The following is an 18,709-nucleotide window of genomic DNA, read 5'->3' on the forward strand; positions in this document are numbered from 1 at the left end:
GGTGAGCCCATAACCTTTCATTCCCTGTGTGTAGATATGTACAGATAGTACTCTGCCAATGACCTGTTTCTAGAATGCCCAGGATGATTCCAGACTTGGCTATGTCACAGATGCTTTCACTTACTTCCCCCTGGGCATCCAGAGGGTGAGTCCAGAACTTACATTTACTATTGCATTCTGGTGGCCCCTTCCCACTCTTCTCTCCAGGGAGAGGGGACTGGCAGTGGATTCCAAAGAGACTCTGAGGTGGCTGCCTGAGCTTGCCTGTGGTAACCAGACTGGACTGTGCCAAGGGTGTGAATGGTATAGACCCGGCCACAGGCCACCTTCAAAAAAGGAACTCACTCCTGATTCAGCCTGAGCTTCTAAGAAATGAAGACAAAGGGAAGGAGATATTTAAAACATGGTCATCAATTGAATTTAAGTATCTGATTGGAGTCATTCGAGGTATTCCTAATATACACCAAACTATTAATAGCAATGATCTCTTGATAGCAGAATTAAGAGAAATTTAAAATATTTAAAAATATATATTTCTACAATGTTTGAATTGTTTTTGACAAGAGTGTATTTGTTTTATAAACAGAAAAAAAAGAAATATTAAAAGAAATATTAAAACAAATAAATAAAACACAAATTTAAAAAAGTCTGTTCTGTATAGTTAATTTGCCAGTGGGTCTCAAAAGCCTTAACAATGTACTTGCTGGGATGCCTGGGTGGCTCAGCGGTGAGTGCCTGCCTTCGGCCTAGAGCGTGATCCTGGAGTCCCAGGATTGAGTCCCACATCAGGGTCCCTGCATGGAGCCTACTTCTCCCTCTGCCTGTGCCTCTCTCTCTGTGTCTCTCACGAATAAATAAAGAAAATATTTTTTAAAAATGTGCTTACCGTTTGAAGTAGTAGTTCCACTTTAGAAATCTAAGGAAAATAATCAGCAGTGTGTGAAAGATTTAGTTTTGAGAATATTCATGATGGTCCCATTCATAACAGTGAGAATGATACATAACTAATAATAGTTTGGTTGAAAATTATGGTATAATCATACTATGGGATATTAGTATTTTAAATGCTAATTACTTTAAATGCTATTATGTAAGAATTATGATGACATATTCTTAGAGTAGAGCACAAATCAGGAACTAAATGTGTGTACCTCATGGCACTATGTACATAAATCAAAAGACTGGGAGACTCTTAAGAGTCCAGATGCCCATTGACAGATGAATGGATAAAGAAGATATTGTATATATACACAATGGAATATTACTCAGCCATCAAAAAGAATGAAATCTTGCCATTTGCAACGACATGGATGGAACTAGAGGGAATTATGCTAAGCTAAATAAGTCAGTCAGAGAAAGACAAATACTATATGAGTCCACTCATATATGGAATTTAAGAAACAAAACAGATGACATAGGATAAGGGAAGGAAAAATAAAATAAGATGAAAATTGAGGAGCGGCAAACCATAAGAGACTCTTAACTATAGAAAAGAAACTGAGGGTCTCTGGAGGGAAGGTGGGTGAGGAGATGGAGTAACTGGGTGATGAACATTAAAGAGGGCATGTGATGTAATGAGCACTGGGTGTTATATGCAAATGACGAATCACTAAATTCTACCTCTGAAACTAAAAAAGTTTTTTAAAAAAGTTTCCAAATTCTGAATTTGCTTCATTTTAAGAATAAGAGGATATTGTTGTATCTTCTAATGCTCTACTTTTTAAATTAAATTAAATTAAACTAAACTAAATTTATTTATTTGAGAGAGAGAGCATGCAAGCAAGAGAGTACCAGAGTAAGATTGAGAAGTAGACTCCCCGCTGAGCAGGGAGTCCAACGTGTGGCTCCATCCCTGGACCCTGAGACCATGACCTGAGCTGGAGGCAGACACTGAACCAACAGAGCCACTCAGGTGCCCTTATTGCTGTACCCTTGTAATGAAGTAATTATTTACTAACTTGGAACTACTATTAAAATGATAAACTGTTAAAAAAAAAAAAAAGACTGGGAGACTCTACATGAAAATGTTAACTGTGGTTGTTTCTGAGGGGTCAGATTATGGGCTTGTTTTGATTTTCTGTCGTCTTTCAGAAATTTGCCAAGATTCTATAATAAACATGTAGTACATTGGAGTCATATTGTACAATGAGTCTTTTAAGATTTATTTTTCTAAAGATTTTATTTATTTATTCATGAGAGACACATACGGGGAGGGAGAGAGAGAGAGAGAGAGGCAGAGACACAGGCAGAGGGAGAAGCAGGCTCCATGAAGGGAGCCCAATGTGGGACTCCATCCCAGGTCCCCAAGATCAGGCCCTGGGCTGAAGACGGCACTAAACCGCGGAGCCACCGGGCTGCCTGAGTCTTTTAAGATTAAAAAAAAAGTTCTATTCACTGAGAGACGAGAATAACAACACTGAATCCTAGAAATTTAGGGGCACTTGTAGCCTGCAAGAACAGGTAGGTGTTCCAGACACAATGGCGAGCCATGTGCTGAGAAGCTGGGGGTGTGCTGGGCTCCTCGCCATCTCTAACCCTCACAAAGTGCTGCAAGGATTATTATCCCCATTTACGGATGAGTAAATGGGCTCGGAGAGGTGAAGAGACATATCAAGATCTCCCAGCATGTTCTCGGCTTTACTGGCATTTGGACCCAACTCTCCACAGCCAGGTTGGCCCCTAGGAAGCCCCCAGCACCCCCAGAGAGGCGCTCATGACCCTGCCCCTGGGCTGGCCTGCTGCCTCTCCTCAGTGAGGTCAGCGAGGTCACACTTGCACTCCTACATGCCTGAGTAGGGGCTCATGTTCCTCAAGATGTCCCCCACTGACTTGCCGGTGACCCTCTTCACACGGCCAGTCTCTGAACACAGGACACCTCCGATGCCATGCCGAGGTTGACACACTTCAAGCAGTGGGCACCCTCTCCTTAGGCCAGACTAGCAGAGCCCTGATGTTCAGCAGGCCTCCCCTGTCTGGCTTCTGAGTCTTGAGGAATGTGCCCAGGAGTTGATTCACATCTACTCTTTTACTCCCCAATCTCTGGAGCAAGGGGTGGGGGATGGTTCTTGGCCGCCACCAAGCTTCAACACCTCAGGTCTGAATTTCTCAATTTCTTGGGAGGTCCCTTGAACTGGAGCCTCTGAAAGACATGGACAAAGCTAGGGAGAGATGGAGCTAGAATCTTCCAAACTGGGTAGAGCCGGAAAACGGGTTGAAATGAGATTGATGAGAGAGGAGGTAGAGGCAGAACTGTTGTTAAACTTTTCTTTTGTTCCCCATTTCTGTTAGCACTCTTCTAATGTTTATGTAATTTTAAAAACTCCACCCTGAGTTCTCAAAGAGAAAAAAAAAGATATGTAGACACTTTCTCAAACCCCTCAATAGTTAACCACCACCATTTCCTCTGAGCTTTGAGATTCAGGACAGATTGGTTTAGGTCCACACTGACGGAGCCTTATTTATTCAGCTCTCTCCTCTCTGTCACTTGTTGGCAATTCATTGCATTTGCAGAACCTGGCAGGGCAGCCAGTGCATACTGAACACTCTATAAATATTTGTTGAGCAAATGAACTAACTGGTTTGCATCCTCATTCAGAACACAATCTGAGGTTTGCAAGTAGGGAGGGGCTTTTTGTATTATTTGCTATTAATAAAAGGAGAGATCTTTTTAAAAATCAAAGAAACTATTTTCTATGGAATAAGAGTGTCAGGTTAGGCACAGTTTATTAATTTGTCTGACTCAAGAAGCACTATTTTTAGGTACATCCCCTAATGAAGCCAATAGCCATCCTTTAAATCACCATCAGATTGAGAGTAATTGTGTTACCTCGGGTTTGATCTAATGTGTTGATAATTGAAGAGCACTGTGCATAAGATAAGCTGGAGACTTCCACATTCAAGAGTGATGACACTAGAGACTTGCTGGATTGACTCTGGAAATTCCATCACAAAAGCTTTATTGAGATACATACCATACAATTCACCTCTCCAACGTGCACAATTCAGTGGCTTTTTGTATATTAGCAGAGTTGTGCCACCATCACCACAATCAATTTCAGAACTTTTTTTATCATCCTGAAAAAAAACCATACCCATTCCCTCCCCATCCCCTGGACTCCATCCTAGGCAATCACTGATCTATTTTCTCTGTATGTAGAGTCCCCTTTTCTGGATATTTTATGTAAATGGAAGCATTTGTGACTTTGTGACTTTCACTAAGCAAAATGCTTTTTTTTTTTTTTTAAATTTTATTTATTCATGAGAGACACAGAGAGAGAAACAGAGACACAGGCAGAGGGAGAAGGAGGCTCCAAGCAGGGAGTCTGATGTAAGACTCCATCCCGGAACCCCAGGATCATGCCCTGAGCCAAAGGCAGACGCTCAACCCAGGCATCCCACAAGCACAATGTTTTTAAAATTCATTCATGCTGTAGCATGTATCAGTACTTCGTTTCTTTTTATCATTAAATAAAATTCCATTGTATGGATATACCACATTTTATTTATCCATCTTCAGCTGTTGACTATTTGAGTTGTTTCCACTTTTTGACTATCATGAATAATAATGTTGCTTTGAACGTTCATTCATTGTGTGAATATATACATCTAGGAATGGAATTGCTGGCTCATTGGTCTATGTTTATCTTTTTGAGGAAATGCAAGACCATTTTCCAAATGGCTGCACCTTTTTACATTCCCATGAGTACAGTGTGAGGTTCCAATTTTTCCACATCCTTTTTTTTTTTTTTTAAGATTTTATTTATTTATTCATGAAAGACACAGAGAGGCAGAGACACAGGCAGAGGGAGAAGCAGGTTCCCTGCAGGGAGCCCCATGTGGGACTCTATCCCAGAACTCCAGGATCACGCCCAGAGCTGGAGGCAGACACTCAATCGCTGAGCCACCCAGACGTCCCCAATTTCTCCACATCCTTAAGAACATTTGTTATCTGTCTTTGTGATAATAGCCTCCTAGTGAGTATCAAGTGGTATTTCATCATACTTTTGAATTTGTCTTTCCCTGATGGCTAATGATTTTGAACATCTTTTCATGTGCTTATTGACCATTGGTATATCTTCTTTGGAAAAATGTTATTTAGATTTAAAAATTGGGTTAGTTGCATTTTTATTATAGGTCATAAAAGTTCTTTATATATTCTGGATACAAGTCCCTTATCAGATATATGATTTGAAAATATTTTCTCTTATATAGGTTCTCTTCTCACTTTCTTGATGGTGTCATTTGGAACACAAAAGTTTTTAATTCTTGTGAGGCCAATTTATTTTTTCCTTTGTTACTTGTGCTTTTGGCATCACATCTAAGAAGGCTTCACCTCATGAAGATTTACTCTTCTATTTTCTTCTAGAGTTTTAAATTTTTAGCTCTTATATTTAGGCCTATGATCCATTTTGAGTTAATTCTTGTGTGCGGCTCTCCAGTTGTCTTGGCACCCCCTACTGAAATGACTGTTTTTTCCCCTACTGATTTGTCTTGGCATTCTTATTAAGGATCAATTGATCACAAATCTGAAGGTTTATTTATGGGCTCTAAACTCCATTTCATTCATCTGTAGGTCTATTCTTTTGCCAGTAACACACTTGATTACTGTAGATTTGCAGTAAGCTTAAAAATTGGGATATGTAAAAAAAAGGGGGGGGATATGTAAGTCCTCCAAACTTGTTCTTTTTCAACATTGTTTTGGCTATTGTGGGTCCCTGGAAATTCCATTTTTTTAGGATCAACTCCATAAAGAAGTTGGCGGGATTTTTTTTAAAGTAGGCGCCACAGGGCAGCCCCGGTGGTACAGTGGTTTAGTGCCGCCTGCAGTCTGGGGTGTGATCCTGGAGACCCCAGATCGAGTCCCACATCAGGCTCCCTGCATGGAGCCTGCTTCTCCCTCTGCCTGTGTCTCTGCCTCTGTCTCTCTCTCTCTCTGAATAAATAAATAAAAATCTTAAAAAATAAAATAAAGTAGGCGCCACACCCAACATGGAGTCCAATTCACAACCCTGAGATCAAGACCTGAGCTGACAGCAAGAGTCTAATATTTATCTGATTGAGCCACCCAAGTGCCCTGAGAGGTCATTAGGACTTTGAAAGGGATTTTTTAAAGTACAAACTGCAAGGACAAAGAGAATGGAAGAATGGAAGAAGAAAGTAGAGAAAGGAGGGGTAAATAACTTGGCCAAGAAATAGAAGCTGTGGCCTGATGCCTGCAGAAAGGAACCAATAATAGGACATAAGTTCAGGAAGAGACTGGATTTGGAGACACAGCATACCAAGGAATGCAGAGCTGAGATGGGGGATGAGCTGAAAGTCTATTTGCAGAGAAGTCCAATACTTCCGATTTCCCCCAAGATCCCCTCAAAGCCTGGTGACATCTCCTCCTCAAGGCAAGAGATTAGAGATTTGTTCTTTTCTAGAGCAGTGCTCTTAAATCATGGTTCATGAACTGGTTTAAATGCACAAACTTTGTTCCTGGATCTAATAAGTACAGAAAATAAGAATAGTTTAGAATTTTTATAGAAATTTGAAATTGCTTCAACATTCAAGTGAGTGCTTTTGCTGAGCAAGATGTAGACCAGTTTTGATGTGTGAACTCCTGTTAGGAGTCATGTGTGGTAGGAGATATGTACTAGCCATGTACATTTAAAACTGCATGTGGGTCCCCAACAGATCGGAAATTTAAAAACTGGTCCTTCACCACGAACAGCTTGAGAAGTATGCTCTAGATGCTGACAGATTTGGTTGTATGTATAGTTAGGAGAGGGTTGAGGTTTCCTGGTTAAAGAGCTGCATTCTCAACAATGGAATATCGAGCCTTCCTCCCAAATTTATTCGAGAAAATTGGCAGCTGGGATTATACCCTCCCCCAACACTTATCCCCAGACAGGAGTCTAGAATATTCTTATCAGAAAAGATTTAATGGCCCAGAGAGACTTTTAAACACTGACATTTAGAAGTTCTCCCAGATAAAAAGCTGCCTGACATCCCATCTCAAGATCTCCACAGTAAAGCTCTTCAGTGGACAAGCTATACCCGTGCACCTAAAGCTTAAAATAAACTTTAAAAAGGTTTGTTTTGTTTTTTGAATAGGCTTTATACTAACATGGCTCAGAATTCAAAATATTCAAAAGGGTGCAATGAAGAGGTCTTCATCAGTTACTTCTTTGTTTCCTTTCCAGTAAACTGTTTAGTGCCTTACTCTTTATTTTATTATTATTATTATTATTGTTGTTATTATTATTATTAATGCCTCACTCTTTAATATAAATAGGAAGTCTATATGAAAGACAGACACCAAATGAAAGGAATAAGAAGTGCAGAGAAAAGAGAAAAGAATATAGAGAGAAGAAAAGTTCAAAACGAGGAAAAGAATAATGTCCCTAGAGACAGAAGAGAAGGTATTATACCCATGAAAGAATATTAGCCTATTAGAAAAAGGAACATTCAGAGAACATAAAAAGAGAACTCTGAGAAATTAAAAACATGGGGATCTCTGGGTAGCTCAGCGATTTAGTACCTGCCTTTGGCCCAGGGCATGATCCTGGAGTCCCGGGATCGAGTCCCACATTGGGCTTCCTGCATAGAGCCTGCTTCTCCCTCTGCACCACCCCCACACCCCATGTCTCTCATGAATAAATGAATAAAATCTTTAAAAAGCCAAGAAATTTAAAATATAAATATTTAAAATTCAACTAGAAAAGTTAGAAAAAATAATTTATAAAATCTTCCAGAAAGTAAAACAAAGAGGTAAAGAGATGGAAAATTAGATACAGAAGCTAGGAAAATCAAAGGATCAGATCAGGAGATCCAAAAATAGAACACACACACACAAAAAGAAGGGGGAAGAAATAATTAAAGAGGTAATCAAAGGAAATTTTTTTCTACAGCAGAAGTTAATAAGTTTCCAGGTCAGAAGGACTGATCAAATGCACAGTATAATGAATGAGGAAAGAGTCATCCTGAGGCACAGCATTGTGAACTTCCAGAACACTGGAGATCAGAGAGAAGAATCTAAAAACTTTCAGATGTGAGACACAAAGGACAGAGGATTGAAGTGGTATTGGACATTACAGCAACCACTCTGGAAACTAGAATTCTATACTTGGGCAAAACTATCAATTGAGTGTAAAGCCATTTTCAGTTATGTTAGTAAGTAACATTTTACTTCCTTTGCTCGCTTTCTTAGGAAGTTACTGGAAGATATGCACTGTCAAACCAAGGCAGTAAATTAAGGACGCAGAAGACACAGACTCCACAGGACTGTGGGTAGAGTTGCCTTGGCCCTAACCAGGATGGACAGGAAAGGAAGGAAAGAAGAGATGGAGGAAGAATGAAGCCATGAATTACATGCAAGGAAAAAGCAGAGGCAAGAGACCAAGAGGGTCTCCTTTGGCTCCAATTCTTCCTGAGGCACATTTTTAATCCTGCACTTGGCTTTGTGAGACACTCCAATATCCTTGTAATAAATTCCTCTTGTTTCTTAATCACTTCACCCTGGATTATAGTCCCTTGCAGCCAAAGGAGTCTTCCTGATATTTTTGCTACTCAAGGAGTTAGAACCAGCAGCATCAATAGCATACGGGAGCTTCTTAGGAATGCAGAATCTCAGGGGTCTCTCAGACTTACTCAACAGAACTGCATTGTGAAGAGATTCCCTCTGTACATTAAAGTCTGAGAAGCACTGTCCTATTATATCTACCTCACAAGGTTGAGTACAGGGCATACTAAAGGTAATATGTAGAATATGTGACCACACAGTAGGTACTCTGGAAGGCATTGATTATGAAGAAGAAGGAGGAGGTCTGGGCGGAGGTGGGAAGGAGAGGAAGAGGAAGGAATAGGAACACTTGGGAATGACAATTGCAGTTCTTGGGTCCTTGGAAAATGGTGGTTCTGAACCAAATTACAAAAACAGGCCCACAGCAGAAAAGGCAATCATGTTTATACCAGGAAACAGATTTCAGCTCTATTCCAGGAACCTGTTGGGTTAGTCCATCCAGGTGTCTACGACATGGAAAACCAGTAAGAAAAGCCACCTCTTGGGTGTGGCAATTGGCTGTGAGTGAGTGACAGACACTTAGCATCTGCATGACGTTTGGCAGGAGAAATGCTGAGCTAACGCTGCTTTTCTCAGCAGGGCAAGCATCCTGCCCCAACACTCAGGAAGTAGGTCAGGAGGAAATATCCTGAGTGAGCAGTACTGAATTGCTTTTTCAGGCAGAAATCTGTGGCCCATAGGACTGGGGGTGGATGGAGAATGGGAATGACAGGACGTTGGGGGGCCACTGCGGGGGTAGGGGTAGGAAATCGCACCCTGTTCTTGGCAGGAGGAAGGTTGCCTCTCACATAGTTTTCCTGGCTCCAGTCCTTTGGCATTTGGCCACCTTCTTTGTGCTGGGGGTTCCAGTGACTTTCTAATGCTGAGCAAATCTGAATGAAGGTTGGAAAGACTTCAAGGGAAGGAGATGTGCTTGTAGAAAATCCTTGTCTTATCTCAGCTGTCAGAGTGTGTGGATAGAGGGTGATTATCCCAGGTCCAAACCTCCCTAGGAATTCTTACTCATCATTGCTTTCTATTTTTTAAAAAGATTTATTTATTGATTGATTGATTCATGATAGACATAGAGAGAAAGAGAGAGAGGCAGAGACATAGGCAGAGGGAGAAGCAGGCTCCATCCATGCAGGGAGCCTGACGTGGGACTCAATCCCGGGTCTCCAGGATCACGCCCCGGGCCAAAGGCAGGCGCCAAACTGCTGAGCCATCCAGGGATCCCCTCATCATTGCTTTCTAATTGCCCATCAGGGTTTGGCACTGAACTCAGTCCTTTAAAAAAAAAAGTGTTTATTTGAGAGAGCATGAGCAGGAAGGGTAGAGGGAGAAGCAGACTCCCCACTAAGCAGTGAGCCCAATGCAGGACTTGATCCCAGGACCTTGGAATCATGACCTGAACAAAGACAGACACTCAACCAACTGAGCCACCCAGGCACCTTGAACTCAGTCCTTGAGAGTCTTTACCAGGGAAGCACTTCAGCCATCAAAGAATTTACACACTAGTCTCCAGTCCTTTAAAATGTCTGTGGGAATCTTATCCTATTCAGAAATAACAAATTCCGCCATCGTCAAACGGCTGTCTCTGTGAAAGGCTGAGTGTACATACTGCTTTTGTAGCCACTTCTACAGCGACGAAAGCCTAACATTTCCCGTGAATAGCAGCAATAACATATTTACTATATGCCAGGCACTTTTCTAAGCACTTTAGGTATTTTAATTCATTTGATCCTCATAATGACCTCGCAAGGCTACATATAATATCAGTCCCTATTGTACAGATGAGAAAGCTGAGGCAGAAAGAGAGTCAATGAGGTCACATAGTAAATGGAAGAATTGGGATTCAAACCTAGGCAGTCCAGCTCCAGGGCCTCTGTTCTTTAGCTATTCATTGTACTTAAACATGGGTGCAGGTGTCTGCAGCAGCTTTTCTGCAAACTGATCTCACCTCCACCTTAAACAGGCTATCTGATTTTAGCCAGATGACTCAAGGCAATAAGGGGAGTGGCAAGAGCAGAGGTGTCAGAGGTAAAAGATCTGGATTCTACTCCTGGCACTGCCATTTGAAAAGGAAGGACACTTACACGGATTGAATGCACAACACAGGTCAGGTGCTGGGCGCTTTCCTGGTTTGATCTTCCCATCATGGAACTAAAACCCATCCCTGGGTTTTAGTTTCCTTACACGTCAGGTGGAACAGGTGATTTCAGTGATTCTGTCTAGACAATACTCACTGGAGAGTTACTAGGTGGCCAAGTGTGATGCCAGGTGCTGAAGGGCACAGACAAATGAAGTAAAGATCTTGCAAGACTCACAGTCTAATTCTCTGTTGTTTTATAAATCCTATGGAGTTGAGCGTGGCCATTATCACTCCTGTTTTTTAAAACAGGGGAAATGATATTTGAACACTCAGTTCAGTTGTGGCCAAATACAGTGTGACCGCAGGTTTCTTTCCACTCCCAATCCTCCCACTTCATCTTGACAGCACCGGGACTTAAAAGCTACAAAGTCTACTTTGAGTTCCTAACTTCCCACAGTCATATTGTATTTCCGTTCTGCCTTCCCCATCCTGACAAGTGCAGACACACACACACGTAGTGCTGGCCCCCCAAAAGATGCAGCAGGGTCAATGCTATTGAGTAGCTGAAAATCAGTCCCCTCTGGCAGCCCCCCTTTGTCATCCAGAGTCCAAAACAGAGAGTTGAGAGGGTCAGTGCACAGTCAGCAAAGCCACAGCTACCATATGCATCGTGACTCATTACCATCTGCTGACTCGGAACTGAAGCCTCTTGCTCCGTCAAGTAATTATGGTGTGCAGGAAGTCCTCAGCTAAAGATAAGGCCAGTCTGGTGGCTGAAAGGAAGGGGTCAGTGAGCACAACCTTCTCTTAGACACACCTGCTACTGCCACAGGCTCTTCTGCAGCGGCCAGCATGATGCCCTGCCAACAGGAGGTGCCCAACGCAGCTTTGTTGGTGGATTAGCTGTTCTGAGCCACTCTGCCCAGCACAGCTGCAGGATGGGGTTGCTGGGCAGGAACATGATATGTGGGTCTAGTGCCTAAAGGAAATGATTTCAACTCCCTCTTGTTTCGCAGGGCTGAGCTATGCCCCAGAGAACTACAGCACAGAAGATGTGTTCTTTAAAGAACTCAGTATTATACAATTCACTTCTGCAATCTGTCCCAAGGACTTCCTTTTCCACCCCCTAAATTAGGATAGGGGAAGAGGCACACCATCCTCATGCTTTCTCAAAGTGGTGTAAGAGTGCAGAGAGCTTTGGAGATCGCTTAGTCTAAGCTCGTCCTGATGGCATCCTCCTCAGCCTTCCCACTTCCATGCTTCTGTGCCTGCCATATCTCTTCCCTGGTGAGAGCCTCCTCTGCGGGCTAGAGTTAGGAGAGATGAAAACTTCCAGGAACCAAGGCCAGTATTGCTTATTGTAGGAGGTCATCCCCCAATATATATGTGACCTTCTTACGGTGCGGTAGGATTTCTGACTGGGCACATGACCACCTAGCTAAAGTCAGCCTTTCCCCATCTATCTTGCAGTATGTCCACATGATCAAGTCTTAGCCAAAAAGAAGTTAGCAGGAGGGGCGCCTGGGTGGCTCAGTCAGTTAAGCATCTGATTCTTGACTTCGGCTCAGGTCATGATCTCAGTGTTGTGGGATGGAGCCCAGAGTCAGGTTCTGCACTCAGCAAGGAGTCTGCTTGAAGCTTTCTCTCTCCCTCATCTTCTGCCTCTCCCCGCTACTCTATTAAATAAATAAATAAATAAATAAATAAATAAATAAATAAATAAATAGATTTATAAGAAAGGAAGTTGGCAGGAACAATTGTGCAATTAAAAGGAAGGCCCATGCCTTCCCTTTTCCCTTTTTTCCTGGTTAGACTGGACACTACAGTGAGCCATCCTCAACCATATGCATAAGAGAAATATCTTGAGAGTATATTAACAAAATAGAAGGAGCCTGGGTCCCTAACATTGAGGAGCCATCATATTATCCCTGCAGTGTTTGTTCTCTGTCACCCATGGGAGAGAAACAAACTTCATGCTGCCTAAGCCCTTATTATTATATTGGGTCTCGAAGAGCTGCTGAAATTATAACCTAACTAATACAATGCCCTTTGGAGTGCAGGGGCAGTCACAATCTCCCCTTCCCTGAGATTCCTCCACTCTATTCATCCAGGAGTAGCCTAGTGAGTTCTATTTATGAGAGCTTATTATAGTGATCTATGAAAGCCTGGCTCATCTGGACGTTAGCTGAGTGGACCAGGCATAGGCATCCCATTCAAGCAGGGCCAGATTCTCTCTCCTGTAAATCTGCAAATGAGACTCACTATTGCTATCCAACCACTGATGGTTACATGAATGAGGATACACAAAGAGAAGCAGAAATGAGGATGCCTGAATGGCTCAGTGGTTGAGTGTCTGCTTTTGGCTCAGGTCGTGATCCCGGGTCCCGGGATTGAATTCCACATAGGGCTCCTCGCAGGGAACCTGCTTCTCTCTCTGCCTGTGTCTCTGCCTCTCTCTCTGCATCTTTCATGAATAAATAAATAAAGTCTTAAAAAAAGAGAGAGAGAGAGAGAGAAGCAGAAATGAAAGGCCAGTCATCCCTGGAAAGGCAGAGTGAAAGAAGCTGCCTAAGGTGGTACTGGCTTCCTAATTTTTTGTTCCAGGCCTTTGTATGGCCTTCCAGATCACTCTGCCCATGGTTCCTAGGAGAGACTTCTGATATCTTATAATAAATTCTCCCTTTTGCTCTTAGACACTTTAGGCTCATTTCTGTTACCTCTAACCAAAAGTGTCTAAGGGTCTTTTGATCCTTTTTTTTTTCTTTAAGATTTATTTATTCATGAGAGAGAGAGAGAGAGAGAGAGAGAGAGAGAGGCAGAGACACAGGCAGAGGGAGAAGCAGGCTCCATGCAGGGAGCCCGATGTGGGACTCAATCCAAAGACTCCAGGATCACAACCCAAGCCAAAGGAAGAGGCTCAACCGCTGAGGCACCCAGGTGAAGACCCAGATCAGGTCTTCTGATCCTTGTAAAGACTTGTGTATCCTTGCAAGCCAGAGGGCCCACACCTTGACATACTGGATCCTTTAATGATTACAATGGAAGGATCCAAGGTGAACTAAATGGATGGATAGATTGATTGTCTGGTTGGTTGGCTAGCAGGTCAATCCATGGACTTTCGAAGGGATTCTAAGCAGGCCTCATGGAATCATAGAATTAGGGATGAGAGGGGCCAAAAGCATCAAACAAAGTGTGGCCATGGAGATTTAGTGGCAGAGCCTGGGCTTGGATTCCCAGGCTCAGTCTATGCACCCCCCTCCAACCCCATCATCGGGCTGGTCTGATTTGAGGGGTGCTCTGCACACCAAGAATAACTTCCACATGCTGATGAGCAAAATCCCTATGACAGATATGTCAGACCTGTCATTTCTGTGGCTCCTAAGGAAAAATGCAAAATGCTCCTTTTCTCTTTTTTCTGGGTCATTCTTTCTAATTCTTTAAAGACTAGGCATCTTCTCTTCGGTGGAAGGAGTATCAAGTGTACCCCTACCGTGTACCCAGTACTGTGCCTGGCACTTTCCAGCTGCTATTTTGTTTAAACCCTATAGGAACCCATTTTCCAGGAGAGGAAAGTGAAGTTGAGAAGGAATAATCAACTTGCCCAGGACACACAGCTGGTAGGAATGATCCTAGGGAAAGCATCCTGGCTGGTCTGGCCTGAAACCCTGTGTCTTTTACATGATGTCAAACTTCTCCCTCAAGTCCCACTGTTTTCAGTCCTTTTGACCTTTGTTTTCCAGGATTCTCCATGGGCACCTGCTCAGCGGGGCTGTGAGCCCCAGGCCCTAGTGATAGAGGGGCTATGTGCCCAGTGCTGTGGGGCTGTGGGAGGCTGGGCAGATGGCACTCTTCTCGTGGAGTGGCCTCTCATTTCCCCTCTGGGGTCTGTCCTCCCTCACTGCTGGCCTCCATCTGTCTCCTACTTGCCTCGGGCTGTGTTTCCCTTCCCCATCCCTGGCCATTCTTTAGGGCCTGGGCACTAGCATGATCCCACCTCCCTCTTCTCCTCAACAAAGGGGGGGTCTTGGGTACTCCTGGGTGCTACCTTCTTCAGAGAATTCATCCAGCTAGCTCATTTTTTTTCCTCAGAGAAGGAAACTAAGGCTTCACACCTTCGGGCTCAGCCTGCCTGCTTTTCAAGCTGTGTTTGCCCCCAGAGCTGAGTATCTATCTCAGGTTCCCAGAAGCCTAAGGGCAGGACTATGTCTTCACACACTGGGTGGCATGCATTGTCAGCACCCTCTAGAAAAACAAAAAGCTGTCATGTAAAGATGAGAAAGCTGTTGGGTCTGGGGAGGCTGTGGAAGACCTAAGCCAGAGGTCTCAACCTCTTCTCTTTAGCACACAAGCTCACGTCCCTGATGCTGCCCACGGAGGCCATGCAGGGACACCAGGAAGATTCCACACTTTCACGGTCTCTCTGAAGAATCAAGGGGGAGGAGTTAGGTGAACGTGTACAAGTGTGTGTGCAGGGAAACCTCTGATGTTTTGTGGATTGTAGAAACTATCATCTATGGTTATCTCTCACTTCCCACAAATAAGTGATCGTCAAAGGAGAAATGCAGGTCCCACTAGGAAGTTTCATCAAATCTCAGAGACCAGAGTAATAAATGGGAACACTTTCTATTTATCCAAAGGAGCATGATTTTTTAAAAGAACAGACTCTGCCCGTACAAAGGACACACTGCTTCCCATTCTTTTCTTTGCCTGAAGAAATTCTATTTACTCCTTGGGACACCTGGGTGGCTCAGCAGTTGAGCATCTGCCTTCAGCTCAGCTCATGATCCTGCGGTCCTGGGATCAAGTCCCTGCATCGGGGTCCCTGCTTCTTTCTCTGCACATGTCTCTGCCTCTCTCTGTGTCTCTCGTGAATAAATAAAATCTTTTTTGTTTTAATAAAATCATTTTTTATAAAAGTTCTATTTACTCCCTAAAGCCCAATACAACTGGAAGCCTTCCTCAGCCCCATCAGCTAAATTTATCCCTTTTTCTTGGTTCTCCCAGAGCATCTGGTTCATTCCACTAGTATGGCATGTACTATGGGGTATTACGGAGGGCTATGTGAGAGACTATCTCCCCCATGGGCTACATGCTCCCAGGGTACAGGAAATATGCCTCATATGACATCCTGTACCCATTTCAGGGTAGAGTGACAGGCAGGAGAAGATCCTGTTGACTGGCAGGGAGGTGGTGTTGGTGTAGGAAGCATGCAGGAAGAAAGGATGGAAGAGAAAAGTGAGGAATATTCTCCGGGAGATAGGGTGTACATTACAGAGGATTTTATCTACTGTAAAGGGCCTCAGAAAGGAGGACTTTTAATGGGCTAAAGGTCAATTGGTTAGAAAAAGCTAATGAGAATTTGTTGTGGGGAGGGCAGAGGAAGTTCCTGGAAAGGTAAAGGATTGGTTCAAGGAAATGTTTTTTTTGTTTTTGTTTTTGTTTTTTTTAAGATTTAATTAACTTCTTTGAAACAGAGCGAGCATGGGTAGGGGAAGCGGCAGGCAGAGACAGAGGGAGAAGCAGATGCTCCACTGGGCAGAGAGCCCAAGGCAGGGCTCGATCCAAAGACCTGATCATGACCTGAACCGAAGGCAGACACTAAACCACTGGGCCACCCAGGTGCCCCTGGACATTTCTGAGGGTGGAAAACCAGGACCACACTGCTAGTCTGATTGGTTGCCTGGCCTAGACTGAAGACAAAGGTGTACAGACAGAGGCCTATAAGAGCAGACGTGGACCTCACCAGGAATGGAAGCTAGAGGAGGAAAGGGTAATAACCATGGTAATAACCTGGTCATTGGGATTAATTGTCAACATGCACAGAGTAACCAGACTGCGTACCCATACATTACTCATCTCTCTATGGTTTATCCTTCAAGATTTTTTTTTGCATTGTGCTGATTAATTGTAGATGGCACTAAGGAGAAAATGAAGGCATGTAAGCTCTGGGGCTTGAATTAGGAGGGCAAATGACCAGATCCTTGGGTGATAATAGCACAAGGTTTTCAAGAGATGGAATGCCAGGAAAATCATCTGTGTGGTGCTCTCGTCCTTACAGCAAAAAAATGATTGCTCCAGTTGCAGGGACAAGGACAAGGATGGTGTTATGGGTTTCATCAGGAAATGCACTCCCCACCCCATCTCCAAATAGGAAGGAGGCCAAGCTGCCAAGAAAGGGATGTCTTGACTGTGAAATGGGGCTGTCAACCAACTCATAAATTCGAAGCCAGACTTCTGTGTGATATAAGGAAACTGCATAGTGATTTCCTTTCTCATCCCTTTAAGCTTTGTCCAAAATGGAACACTTTCTATACAGCAGCCCTTATGTGACCTGATTCTGGAGACAGGGGTCCCTAGTTGTGCCAGTGAAGGATTACAAATCCTTCTTTACCTTCCAGAATAATTGCTGCAGGTGTCTGGCACATGTGATGTTAAAATTGCCTGTACTTCATTAAGAATGTAATCACCCACTGCTGTTGAGCTGGGTCCCCTATCCTAATACCAGCGAGGTTGTCGTAGTGGAAACGGGTGCCTACTAAGAGGACACAGCAGAGAGACACTGGGGAAGAGCATGCAGCAGAAACACACAGCATCTCTGGCAGAAGCTTTGCAGGCTTCTTCCCTCACCATTAAAGCCCTGACCCTGGGTTGAGCAGCACTCTTGCTAATGCTTGCCTCTCTGTATCCATTTCCCAACGATTCCTCCTGCCTCCCAGCCCTGTATGCACAATAGCTGATGAAGCAAGTGTCTCAGGCCAAAGCACAGTTTACCTCCCTTACTTCCAGGGCTTGTAATTAAGGAGTGTCTGTGAAGCTCTCCAGATCCTTGGGATAAAAGGATCCGTCTGGCCCCTCTGCTTTTTCTCACGGTTCCCTGAGCTCTCCGAGGTGGTTATTGCCAGTGGAGGCTCACACAGCGGAGTGAGGCAGCTCCCACCAGGGCCCTCAGCCAGGCTCGCAGGGTGCCCTGACCCCTGGGTGCACCCCCTGCACCTCCCCGCTCAGCTCCATGGCGTCAGTGTGTTTTCTGTTCTCTGCTCGTTCCCCAGGATGTTCTGATTTCCTCACCTCAGCTGGCTTTGTTTAGCCACAGAGGTTAGGCAATGACTGTGGGGCAGTTAGGCCAGGGCCCAGCTTCCTAGGAAAGGGCTGCTCCTTCACAGGTTGATCTGAAGTCACTTGTTCTGCAGAGGCCTTGGTCACTCCAAAGCCCATGCCCTCATGTCCCTGGCTGGCACCCTGGTTGCTCTTTCTCGGGACACTGCTATTCAGAGATCTCATGCACCCCCATCCACACCCGGGTCCCCTGTAGGGATAGTGTTGTGCTTGGTCCAGAGCACAGACTCTGGGGTCACCCTCCCTGTGCATGAATCCTGGTCTGCCACCGGCTAGCTGTGTGACCTTGACCTTCATCCCCTAGAAAATAAGGTCCAGAATAGTTCTTCTTTATGTGATCTGTGTGAGGATCAAATGAGATAATTTGTTTTAACTGCCTTGGCTTCGATAAGTGCAAACAAAGTGGTTTCCTTTTCTGACACTGTCGACTACGGCCCTGGATTCTGATCTATAAGTCTTCCTTGGGTGGCCACAGGAATGGCTTTTCCTGCCTGACCTGGTGCCTTTCCTGCTTCAGAGTAGCTTCACCTTCTGACTGAGCCTGGGGGACAGGATATAAAGTCCGAGGAGAGGTGCCCAAGGCACAGCTGATTGACCTCTCCACGCAGGATCACGGGGCGGCGGTACCAGGCTCTTACTTCACCTTCTTAAGTACTGTCTCGTTTCCCTTGGCCCAATTGAAGGGTGATTGTCTATAGAACTTGGGTACCACTCTCAAAGCCTCTCCTTTCTAGAGAGAATTATATTCTGCCACTTTCTACCAGGAGCCTCAGACCGAGGCAGGGCAGGACCTACATGAATCAGAGCCGTGGGACCTGTGGGAGAGATTACAGTCTGCGTCTCCCTCCCACTGCGAGCTTTCATCACTGCCCTTCCCAAGGGGGAGGCCCTGGGGTTTCAGACGGGGAGCTTAGATCTCAAGCTCATCCTCAGAGCAAGGGCTGTGGCCTGAAAAGAGA

At 44.2% G+C, this 18,709-nt stretch overlaps 2 protein-coding genes and 1 long non-coding RNA gene across 8 annotated transcripts in view; 1 reads left to right on the plus strand and 2 right to left on the minus strand.

Annotated features, from left to right (window-relative positions):
- The window catches only part of B4GALNT3 (beta-1,4-N-acetyl-galactosaminyltransferase 3), a 133,147-nt gene extending 124,658 nt beyond the window's left edge, over nt 1-8,489 (plus strand). Inside the window, exon 20 of the mRNA XM_077871555.1 lies at nt 8,192-8,489. Within this exon, the coding sequence (XP_077727681.1) occupies nt 8,192-8,237 (46 nt within the window). The 3' untranslated portion in view covers nt 8,238-8,489. The remainder of the gene's footprint in view (nt 1-8,191) is intronic.
- The window catches only part of NINJ2 (ninjurin 2), an 85,016-nt gene that overhangs the window by 26,826 nt on the left and 39,481 nt on the right, over nt 1-18,709 (minus strand). For 2 of the 6 annotated variants that reach the window (XM_077871564.1, XM_077871560.1), the window contains exon 1: nt 1-82. This exon is cut by the window's left edge and continues 101 nt beyond it. The exons of the other annotated variants lie outside the window; for them this stretch is intronic. The gene's annotated coding sequence lies outside the window, so the exon portion shown is untranslated. Of the gene's footprint in view, nt 83-18,709 lie in introns of those variants that run through there. 6 annotated transcript variants of the gene reach the window in all.
- Nucleotides 1-18,709, minus strand: part of LOC144297444 (uncharacterized) — a 34,218-nt gene that overhangs the window by 6,376 nt on the left and 9,133 nt on the right. The gene's annotated exons all lie outside the window — the stretch shown is intronic.

The sequence above is a fragment of the Canis aureus genome, chromosome 25 (assembly GCF_053574225.1).
Source record: "Canis aureus isolate CA01 chromosome 25, VMU_Caureus_v.1.0, whole genome shotgun sequence".
Lineage (NCBI taxonomy): Eukaryota > Metazoa > Chordata > Mammalia > Carnivora > Canidae > Canis > Canis aureus.